Genomic DNA, 12,500 nt, shown 5'->3' on the forward strand with positions numbered 1-12,500 from the left:
GCACCACTGTGGACCAAAAATGAAATGGCAGATGAATGGAATGGTCTCAGTACTCAGGCTGTCATTCAATCCCTTCAGTACTGGAACGCATTTCTACCATGAGTTTGGGTATGACTAAACGATTTTATTGACACTAGGAAGGGTCTATGGAGGTCAGACGATTAATGGCCTGGGGCTTCAATATTTTAATCTCCACATACGTTTCTGAAGCTGTATAAAAAAAGGATATATATGGAAAACGTCCTGATACTGAAGGGCTTAAGGAGCAATAGAAGATTAGACAAATTTATAGATGGTGATAACAGATGGAAAGTTAGGTTATAAAAGCTTTTCATAAACAAAATAAAAAAAAACGAAAGTGAAAATAATATGAAGTGCTGGGAAGAATGGATAGTGAAAGAGAACTAATAAAGATAGGAGCGAGTCTGGTAAGATTTGTAGAACACGTGATGAAAGGAGAAAAGATAGAGGACCCAAGCTTAACAGGAGGAATAGCAGGTAGCAGAGCAAGAGGCACACAAAGGGAGAAGTACAAGAATGGAATAGGAACTTAGGAGGAACAACAGAAGGTGGAAGAAGAAGTGCGTGTATATTGCAAATGACAAGAGATAGAGGGGTGTGGCAATCCAACGTTTAAAGGGCCATGGGACTTTGATAAGATAAGGTTTCATACAGTTACTGCCATATGTAGACGTAATGGTTCTCTATACAGCTTCAATCATTTTCTTATACCCTTACATGCGTCCTTGAAATAAATCAATAAAAGGCAAAACGCTAACACAATAAACACTACACACACACACACACACACACACACACACACACACACACACACACACACACACACACACACATACACACACACACACACACACATAACCATCACACTTTGGCTCCTAATCTCAAACATTTCTGTACTTCACCTTCATCATTTTAAAAAGCTTTATTTAAGTTTATTCGATTTTTTTTAAGGTGTTTTTTTTTTTTACGGTTCTAGAGGCAGAGTGATAAGCTTTCCACATTTTGAACTGGAGAAGCACACTTGAAAATCCCGCTAGTCATCTCCTTGGCCCTTGAAAACAGTCGTGGTGAGAGAGAGAAGAGCGTTTCTAAATACGTACCTGTAACACACACACACTTCCCTTCTCATTCATACCAAGTCCACATAACACCTTCCAAAAAACAAAATGGGAGCCAACACACAGCCTTTCAGAACACCACCTCCTTCTCCTCCTTTTCTTCCCTTTTAACCTAATCTCTTTATACCGTGTCCTAGGGGAGGGTGGAATGGGATGGAGTGGATATGTGTGGAAGAAGTAGAAGTGAATTATCTCTACGTATATTCTGTCAGGAAGGAGGAGGGAGTGGTTAAAGAGGATGAAAAGATGAATGGATGGGAAGATTGGTAGATATAAGAGAGAGAGAGAGAGAGAGAGAGAGAGAGAGAGAGAGAGAGAGAGAGAGAGAGAGAGAGAGAGAGAGAGAGAGAGAGAGAGAGAGAGAGAGAGAGAGAGAGAGAGAGAGAGAGAGAGAGAGAGAGAGATTTATAAATGATAGACATACACGGATACACAAACAGACAGAATAATACATGAATAGATATACAGAAAGACAGAAAGAGACAGACAGATAGATGCAAACATACAGACACGAAAATAAACAACACACAGACTGACAACACAGATACAGACTGATAAACTGACAAGCTGGTGGATAGACAGATATAGATAGATAGATAAATAGATAGATAGATAGATAGATGGATAGGTAGAAACAAATAGATACAGGCAGACAGACACACACACATATATAGACAATGACAGAGATACAGATACACAGACAGACAGAAAGACAGACAGACAGACAGATAGACAGACAGACAAATAGACAGAGAAACAACACACTCGAGAAATGAATAAATTAATGAATAAGTATGAAATTAACACAGCCGGATGTTCGTCAAAAAAAAAAAATAAATAAATAAATAAAATTATATAAAATAAAACAATCATCAAAAACGAAATTAATAAGAGGAATAAAAAAAAAAAGTTATCCAAAAACTAACAGCACAAAAAAAAATAAATAAATAAAAAAACATGAAAAGAATAACTCCATATGAAATCTAATCAGTGAGACGAGAAGATACATTAATATTAATTTCACAAAGCTCGCTCTCTCTCTCTCTCTCTCTCTCTGTGTGTGTGTGTGTGTGTGTGTGTCTCTCTCTCTCTCTCTCTCTCTCTCTCTCTCTCTCTCTCTCTCTCTCTCATTATTTTGGTCTGCTCCATATTCGATCTTTTGTTTGTTTACATTTTTAATTTTGTTTAGTTTTCATTTGGTTTCGTCTTCTGTTTCTTTGTTTTCTTCTCCTCTCTTTTCTTTCCCTTCTTCAATTTGCCTCCCTCTCCTCTTTCCTTCCAGTATTTGTTTCAGTTCGTGTTGTTTTGTGTTTATTCTCACTATTCATTTGCTTTCTTCATGTCTCTCTCTCTCTCTCTCTCTCTCTCTCTCTCTCTCTCTCTCTCTCTCTCTCTCTCTCTCTCTCTATGCAAATGATCTCAAATGGATGTAGGTGGTAGATGGATGGTATTGAGACAGATGGAGTAGATTCAAGGCTAGGTAATGGACAGGTAAACTCAATAAAACACACAAAGGTACAGGTAATACAGGTAAACCCCCTTGAGGAGAATGTGTGTGTGTGTGTGTGTGTGTCTCTCTCTCTCTCTCTCTCTCTCTCTCTCTCTCTCTCTCTCTCTCTCTCATCAATCTTTCTCAATCTCTAAGGTCTTGTTTTCACTCACTTTCTTCATTCCCCTCCTTCGTTTTTGTATTTTTTTTTCCTCTTCGTATCTTTTATTGTTATTGTTTTCCTGTTCGTCTATTTTCTCTTCTCTCTCTCTCTCTCTCTCTCTCTCTCTCTCTCTCTCTCTCTCTCTCTCTCTTCGCACATTTCTCTTCCTCTCTTTCATCTCCCTGTTCCCTCGTTTGTTCATCTCTTTTCTTTCTTTCTTCAATTCTTTATCTTTCTATCAATTTCTCTGTTGGTCCCTTCCCCCACAACACTCTCTCTCTCTCTCTCTCTCTCTCTCTCTCTCTCTCTCTCATATCGTTCTTTCTGTCCTTTCCATTCCCTGTGTTCCTCCTCCTCCTCCTCCTCCTCCTCCTCCTCCTCCTCCTCCTCCTCCTCCTCCTCCTCCTCCTCCTCCTCCTCCTCCTCCTCAGCATCACCACTTACAATTATTGTTGCCATTAATCAGGTTTAGAGAGGAGGCTTGACCTTTCACCGACCTTATTCTCCTCCTCCTCCTCCTCCTCCTCCTCCTCCTTCCTTCAGCTGTTCCTCCTCCTCTCTCCTAAAAGTCACGTCACATTTCCCTTGCTGTTTGATCACCTGTTCTTCCTCCTCCTCCTCCTCCTCCTCCTCCTCCTCCTCCTCATTTTCACACCTACAACTTTTCTTTTCTTCTCTCCCTTCTCTCCTTACCTTCTCTCTCTTTCTCTCTCTCTTGTCTTTCCCCTCACATTTCCTCAGCTGTTTCCCCTTCCTTCATCCTCTTAACTCTCATTACCTCTTTGCTTCTTCTCTTCCTCACCTGTTACTCCTTCACTTTACTCTTTCCCCTTGCATCCTTCCCCTCTTCGCCCTCCCCTCACTCTCTGTATCCTTCTGCCAGCATACATATCCTTCTTACCCTCACTTCCCCTCATCCCTTCTCTTCTATAACGTCAGTACACAAGGGCAGTGGTTTTGTGGTATAGTGTTGGAATACCGCCTTTATGATTTTGGGTTTGTTTTGGGTTCTTTGTAGTTTCTAGGTGGAATGGGTAGCGCTCTCTCTCTCTCTCTCTCTCGGTAATTTGTTCTACTTATTTTCTTATGTAAGTTCATTTTTTTACTATTTTTTTCATCCAGCGGCGTTCATTGGTTTCACTGCCGCGATTATAATGAATGAATGGTATTAATTTAGGAGTGAATCAAGCATTCTTTTTTTTTTTCTATGCACGAAGTTAATCAATCTGTGTTTCACCAAATTAGACTAATCCATCTTTCATCAAGCAATCAGTGTACACCAACAGCTTTTTTTTATTTTCTTTTATTTATACCATACTTTTTGGGCTTTTCACGGGAATTTATGGGCTTATAGGGGATACTTTTTGAGGTACCTCCTATCTGAAAATCCACCCGCTAGGAAACCGTTGCCCCGAGTGAGAAAGCCCAACCTACACTCGGACCGTGGACAGGATTCGAACCCGTGCGCTTGGAGACCCCTCGGACCCCCAAAGCACGCATGGTTCCTCTGTACCACGGCGGTCCCCTAATTAATCCCCAAGTTAATCGGCATTTCGCTAAGTTAATCCATTTCCATCCAAACAATCGATCTTTCACTATTTTTCACCCAATCAAGCTATTTATCAATCAGTCAGTCTGTTCAGTCCGTCAGTCAGTCAGTCAGCTACGCAATGTCACTCAGTCAGTCAGTCATTCAGTGAGTGAGTGAGTGAGTGAGTGAGTGAGTCAGACAATGAGTCAGTTGATAAATAACAAAATAAATAAATAAATAAATAAATGAAAATAAACAAGAATAAATAAATAAATACACCAACCAACCAATTAAACGACCCAACACACACACACACACACACACACACACACACACACACACACACACACACACACACACACACACACACACACACACACACACACACACACACAACTCACTCACTGATTCTAACACCCCTTCCTTCCCCACTCCACCCAAACAGTCCGATGCTGGTGATGAGCAAGTACCTGTTTGTGCCCTACGCTGACGGTACGATGGTGCCAGGCTGCTTCACGGAACTCACTACCTTCTGGTCGTGCCTCTACATTAACCTGGTGACCGCCGTGTTCTTCTTCGTGCCCCTGGTGCTGCTGGTGCTTCTCTACCTAGTGATTGGGAGGAGTCTCATGCGGGACTCAGCCTCAGCAGCCCTCCAGCACCGGAAGGTTGATCTGCCCAATATGAAGGCGAGGAAACAGGTTGGTGCTCATCTCTTTTTTTTTTTATTATTATTATTTTCATGAAAGAGTTCGAGTCAAAGTTTTTTTTGTGGAATAGGGAAAGCTGGCCAAGAGGAACAAAATAAAATAAAAAGAAAAGGTCCACCTGAGTGCCAGTTCCCTGAAAGATTAAGAGAGTTGGACAAAAATCTTGGGACAAATGTCTTTAAATCTCCCTCTTGTAAGATGTCAAGTAACAAAATTGTGTGTTTCACTGTTTGATCTGCTGCAGTCTCTGACGAGACAGCCAGACGTTACCCTACGGAACGAGCTCAGAGCTCATTATTTCCGATCTTCGGGTAGGCCTGAGACCAGGCACACACCACACACCAGGACAACAAAGTCACAACTCCTCGATTTACATCCCGTACCTATTCACTGATAGGTGAACAGGGGCTACACGTGAAAGGAGACACACCCAAATATCTCCACCCGGCCGGGGAATCGAAGCCCGGTCCTCTGGCTTGTGAAGCCAGCGCTCTAACCACCATCGGGCGTGTGTGTGTATGTGTGTGTGGGTGTGTGTGTGTGTGAATATTTGTGTGTATATGTGATTGAAAGAGAGAGAGAGAGAGAGAGAGAGAGAGAGAGAGAGAGAGAGAGAGAGAGAGAGAGAGAGAGAGAGAGAGAGAGAGAGAGAGAGAGAGAGAGAGAGAGAGAGAGAGAGAGAGAGAGAGAGAGAGAGAGAGAGAGAGAGAGAGAGAGAGAGAGAGAGAGAGAGAGAAAAGAAAAGATATTAAAGAAAAGATATTAAAGAAAGATATTAAAAGAGAAGAGATATAAAAAGAAAATTACTTAAACGCTACAAAGAAGGAGAGAGAGAGAGAGAGAGAGAGAGAGAGAGAGAGAGAGAGAGAGAGAGAGAGAGAGAGAGAGAGAGAGAGAGAGAGAGAGAGAGAGAGAGAGAGAGAGAGAGAGAGAGAGAGAGAGAGAGAGACGATCAGAAAAGGACGAAGAAAACAAAGCAAAAATGAGATTAAAAGACAAACAAGGGAAACAACACGAACCGAAACAAATACTGGAAGGAAAAAGGAAGAGGGAGACAGAAGGAAGAAGGGAAAGAAGAAAGAAAAGAAGAAAACAAAGAAACTGAAGAGGAAACCAAATGAAAACTAAACAAAATTAAAAATGTAAACACGCAAGAGATCGAATTAGAGAGAGAGAGAGAGAGAGAGAGAGAGAGAGAGAGAGAGAGAGAGAGAGAGAGAGAGAGAGAGAGAGAGAGAGAGAGAGAGAGAGAGGAAAGAGGAGAGGAAAACGAAGGACACACAAGGATTTGTAGACTCACTCGGGGAGAAACAGGAGACTTATTTTACCTCTTTATCGACCACGAGGAGGAGGAGGAGGAGGAGGAGGAGGAGGAGGAGGAGGAGGAGGAGGAGGAGGAGGCGTAATTCGGTGGAGGAAAGGAGGAGGGAAAATAAACAAGTCCAGATCGAGTATGAGTAGGTCATATAACACACACACACACACACACACACACACACACACACACACACACACACACACACACACACACACACACACTTCAAGGAATTTCAGACTACTTGGGTGCTCTTTGCGGGTCAAGGGAGGAAAACAGCTTGACTGGAGTAAATAAAACTGAATTATGCTTACAAAATTATAAAATGAAAGACGTCAGTGTGGAAATATATAAGTGAAATACATAGATTGGTAAAGACGAGTACTTGGATAAATAGATCATAAGCACGAATGGGGAGGAAACTGTTACTGCATTTTCTGAGGGGGAAATAAAACTAAAAACAAGTGATGAAATAGAAAAAAGGACGTCGAGAATAGAGAAAAGAAGAAAAGAGAGAAAGAATAATGGGAATGAAACGAAAACAAGTGAAAAAATTATAGAAAGAACGTAGAGAAAAGAAGAAAAGAGAAAGAAAGGAAAACAAATGATAAATAGAACAAGAAGGTGGAGGAGGGAAGAAAAGAAAGGAAGAAAGAATAACAGGAATAAAACGAAAACAAATGATATAATATAAGGTGGAGTAGGGAAGAAAAAAAAAGAATAATGGAAATAAAACCAAAAATGATTAAAGTAAACTGAAGAAGGTTGAATAGAAAAAAAAAATAATAATAAAAAAAAGTAAAGGTAATGAAATAGAAAATGAAAGTCAAGTAGGGAAAAAATAATAGAAATGTAGGGAAGAAAAGAAAGAATAATGGAAATAAAACCAAGTGATTAAAATTGAACAAGAAGGTCAAATAGAGAAAAAGAAAAAAATATGAAAAAAAACGAAAAAGTAATGAAATAGGAAATGAAAGTCAAGTAAGGGAAAAAAATAATAGAAATAAAGACATAAAGGTAATTTCTAGATGAGGAAATAAGGATGCAAGTTATTTTTTTCTTTTTCTTTCCTGTCTGTCTGTCTTTCCCGGAGCAACAAACAGAGCGATACTTTCAACATACTTATTTAAAGGCAGGAAGTTACTTTTTTTTTCTTTCTTTTCTGTCTTTCCCGGAGCGACAGGTAGAGAGAGACTTTTAACATATTTTTTGTGAGGTGATCTCCTTGACGAGGTAAACAAACTTGTAATCTTGAGAGTAAAAAACCCATGAAGCTATCCACAACAATAAGGGGAAGTGAACATGACATAACTACAAATGACAATACAAATGCACAGACGTTAATTAAAAGTAAAGGCAGGAATATTAATAAAAAGGAAGCAAAACAAATAACATCTGATTATCCATCTTGCACAAAAAAAAATAAATAAAATAAATAAATAAATAAATAAATAAAAGAGTATAAAAGGCTAATTAATTAAACCTAGTGATCTTTCTTTAGGTAAAATAATCAAATAGATGAATAAAATGAATAAATATATAAATGAATAAATAAATAAATAAATCAAGACTAAATAAAAGAATAGCATTAATAGCCTACGAATAAATTAAGAGAGGCAGTTTAATATGACAGGTGTAGCTACGGCAGGTAAGGACACACAACACATTGACACTCAAAATAAATCAAATAAATAAGTAAATAAACAACAATAAATAAAGTACAGCAATAAAAGCATAAAAATCAAATGAGAGGGACAGGTCAGTATTACACAAGACGAAGATACTTACCCCATTCATTTGGCTAACCATCTCTGACCTGCCTGAGAACTGGCATCTAAGTGGGCATTATTGTTTATCTATTTTCCCTGCTCTTGGCCGAGACAGTTTAGTAATACAGAAGACATTTTCCCCATTCTTTTGGCTAACCCTCTCGCCGTACCTACTCGGGAACTGGCATCTCAGTGGTCACTCTTTCGTCGTTTCTGTTTCCCATGGTCGAAATTTCCCTCTGACAAGAAAAAAAAGACACAATTATATTTTTAGAAAGGTGGAGGTCTTGGGAGTGGGCGGGGAGTCACCTGGAGTCCACGGAAACACAGTAAATAGGTAAGGAAGGGTACCAGTGACAAGGAAGGTACAAGTAGCTTCCTTTCACGTGTGTATGAGTGTAAAGGGAGGTAAAAGAGGGTACCAGTGACAAGGAAGGTACTAGTAGCTTCCTTTCACGTGTGTATGAGTATAGAGGCAAAGGGAGTGAGAGTATGGGTAAAATATAAGTCTCCGTATAAGGGAAGAGAGAGAGAAGGTAGAAAGGAAGGAAATGGGAGGAAAGATGGAGGGGAAGAGGGAGGAATGAGGGAAGTCAAGAGGTGATAAGGAAGAGGAGATAAAAAGACAGGAATGATGGTTGTAAGAATATGATAAGCAGCCTTCTTCTCCTCCTCCTTCTCCTCCTCCTCTTCTTTTATTTTTCATCTTCGTTACCTTTTCTTCTTTTCTTCTTTCTTTGTTATTTCTTCTTTTTTTCATCCACTCGCTCCTCTTTCTTTTTTTCTTCTTTTTTTTCTTTTATTTTCATCTTCGTTGTCTTCTTTTCTATTTCTTCTTTTTTTCATCCACTCACTCTTCTTTGTTTTCTTCTCTTCATTTTATGCTTATTCCTTTTCCTCTACTTCTTTCTTCTTCTTCTTTTTCTTCGTCTTCTTCTTCTTCTTCTTATTATTATTATTACTATTATTATTATCATTATTATCGTTAATACTCTTATTCTTATTCTACTACTCCTCGTCCTCTCACTCCTCTTCTTTTTGTCCTTGTTCTTGCTTTTCCTTCTCCTCTTGTTCTTCTTTCTTCTTTCTTTTTTTCTTTCTCTTCCCCAGCTCCTCCTCCTCCACCTCCTCCTCCTCCTCCTCCTCCTCGACATTAGGGAGATGAATATATATTTTTTATCTCTCCCATCCCTCCACCTAACTTTTCAGCATATTTTCCACGTTAGCCTTCATCTTGCCCTCCTCCTCCTCCTCCTCCTCCTCCTCCTCCTCCTCCTCCTCCTCCTCCTCACCATCATCATCATCATCATCATCATCATCATCATCACTTCTTTCCTTCCTATCTATCACCTCCACCACCACCACCACCACTACCACCACCACCATCTTAATATTAGTAATGCTGAGGACAGATGGACACTGAAATAGAATCACATGAAATCAGATGACGAGCAGTATTTAATTACCAGTTTTGTAATTCAATTTCCTACGTCACTTTCTCTCTCTCTCTCTCTCTCTCTCTCTCTCTCTCTCTCTCTCTCTCTCTCTCTCTCTCTCTCTCTCGACACATTTTTCATCACTTTTTTCAACTTCACTCTCTGCTTTTATTTTCCTGGACTTAAATCGATGTGGCTATAAATCCTTGTTTTTTTTTCTTTTCGCTTCATTTTTTCCTCTGGTCTTCTTTTTAACAGTCCACTCACTCCTGTACTTCCAGACACAAATCAGCAATGCCGTCTGTCTCCTCAATGGCTCGCAAATGTCTAGCCTTCCGCATTTTTAGTTGAAAGTTTACTACTGGAACTGAAATTGCCTGAGAGAGAGAGAGAGAGAGAGAGAGAGAGAGAGAGAGAGAGAGAGAGAGAGAGAGAGAGAGAGAGAGAGAGAGATCGCCAGTAGAGCGGTCTTGACGGAAGCCATAGTGGTAATCAGTTCGGAGGTTTTGAAGGGATAGGTGTGTAAAAATCTCCCTGTTGAGGACAGATTGAAAACCTTTAGAGAAGCAGGAAATTAAAACAGAATGGCGATAGTTTGAAAGATAAGAACGGTCAATCTTTTATTAGGAGAACAGTGAATGTAGGCAAACTTCCAAGATAAATGTTGATAGAAAGCAATGGAAGAGTATGAGTAATGATAATGATAAAGATAGTCATATTAATGATATTGATATAATAGTAATAATAATAATAATAATAATGGTATAACAGTGGTGGTGATAATGATGGACACGCGAGTCGGTATTTACAGTGACTGGAGGCAGGAGTGACCACTGACAATCTAAAACTGAAAAGTCCAGAGACTGTGATGCCTTTTGGTTTAAATTGAGATGCCAGTTCTGATATCCCATTACATCGTCAAGAGTCGGTTTTGATCCTTTTAACCACTTCAGTACTGGGACACATTATTTTTTACCTTGAGATTTATGTACGATTAAACCATTTTATTTACATTAGGAAGAGTCTATGGAGGTCAGAAGTTTAATGGCCAGTCTTCACTATTTTAATGCTCCCAATGAGTTTGTGAAGCTGTATACAATCACCAAATAGACAGCAGGATGGATATGGAAACGCGTTACTTTTCTTCTTCTTTTTTTCTATTTATGTTCAGTTCTTTTCTTTATTCATTTATTTCTACTTTTATCTATTCATTTATCTTATATTTGAGAGTCACCCAACCCTCAGAAAATACAACAGATGAGTTCAGGAAAACGAAACCAGTGGGGGTCAAAGCCAAGGCATATCCCACGAACACAAATGAACTGGACCGAACCCCGTGAGAGATACCCCTATACCCCTTAGTGTTGTTGTTGTTGTTGTTGTTGTTGTTGTTGCTGATACATGTTCCCAAATTTATATATATATATATATATATATATATATATATATATATATATATATATATATATATATATATATATATATATATATATATATTACTAATTGCAATGATTTCCGCCTCTACGTACTTCATTACCAATTTCATTTTCATCATCGTAACTTCGTCCGGTTGAGAACATAAAGATCGCAAACATACTGGCCATTAGCGTCATTCCTACAGAGAGAGAGAGAGAGAGAGAGAGAGAGAGAGAGAGAGAGAGAGAGAGAGAGAGAGAGAGAGAGAGAGAGAGAGAGAGAGAGAGAGAGAGAGAGAATTAGATTGTATATTTAATCATCCTCTCTTTACATTAAAATAACACAATTAACACTAAACTCACACCCTCCACCGCACCTCTTCTCTCTTCCCTCCTCCTTCCCTTCCTCCTCCTCCTCCTCCTCCTCGTCTTCTGCATCCCCCCTATGTTCTCCTTCCCTCCCATGTGCTAATTAATTTGTCACGTGTTTTCATTACCCGTCTACTGAAGTACGGTCAGGTGCGAGTGTCATCAAAGAAAACCAAACGCATTACATTATCGCCAAAACAAACGCACCATTTCGCCTCTATTTTCTCCATATAGTGTGCAGTGGCAGTGAGGGAGTTCAGGTTTTTTGTCTCGAGGTCACTTATCAGGAGGGTATAATGGTGGTTGTGGTGGTGGTGGTGGTTGTGGTGGTGGTGGTAGTAGTAGTAATAGTAGTTTTTTATTGTTGTTGTTGTTGTTATTGTTCTTGTTGTTATTGGTGTTGTTGTTTCTGTTGTTGTTACTGATGTCAGGTTTGTTGATTCTTAATTTAGAAATGTCTTCAGAAGCTTTTTCTTTTAATTTGACCTTTTTTTTCTTTCTAATAAGGTTTTTATTGATTACCTAATTACTAACTATTTAATGTGAAAAAGAGTAATACAATTCTATATCTTTAAAATATTTTGTTAATAATCTACAACAACTAAAGGACACTGCATACATTGTGCATGCTAATGTTATCGTCATACCAGAATTTCAAGCGAGATTCTTTTTTTCATAGTTTATATATATGTGTGTGTGTGTGTGTGTGTGTGTGTGTGTGTGTGTGTGTGTGTGTGTGTGTGTGTGTGTGTGTGTGTGTGTGTGTGTGTGTGTTTTAAAAAATGTAGCCGTCATTTTCCTTTTCTTCTCAAATAGCTACACATGGATTATTTTATGAGCTTTCAAAAAAAAAAAAAAAAAAATCCGAAAGCTCTTTCAGAATACATGTGGAAATTTTTATAGCGCAAACTTCACATAACATGCAAAAACTGCCTTCATAGAAAAAATAGCGCTTTTGCCGAACGAGTATTCATGTTTTTACACCCAAATTCTTCGTGTAATCATGCAACTACAAAGTGAGTCGATTACACTCAAGTTTTTAAGATTTATGTTTGAGAAAACACTATAACCTTTTTACCCCTTCACTTTCCGTGTCATGTTGCCATCACACGCACCCATCACGGCGAAACTTGATATTGTTTTGCTTCCCTTGGATCAATAAAT

The 12,500-nt window shown here is 39.0% G+C and overlaps 1 protein-coding gene across 1 annotated transcript in view; it reads left to right on the top strand.

The window, feature by feature from the left end:
- Window positions 1-12,500, top strand: part of LOC123498566 (neurotensin receptor type 1-like) — a 243,662-nt gene that overhangs the window by 219,916 nt on the left and 11,246 nt on the right. The window contains 1 exon segment of the mRNA XM_045245784.1: window positions 4,768-5,023. Within this exon segment, the coding sequence (XP_045101719.1) occupies window positions 4,768-5,023 (256 nt within the window).

Source organism: Portunus trituberculatus, chromosome 48, assembly GCF_017591435.1.
Source record: "Portunus trituberculatus isolate SZX2019 chromosome 48, ASM1759143v1, whole genome shotgun sequence".
Taxonomy (NCBI): domain Eukaryota; kingdom Metazoa; phylum Arthropoda; class Malacostraca; order Decapoda; family Portunidae; genus Portunus; species Portunus trituberculatus.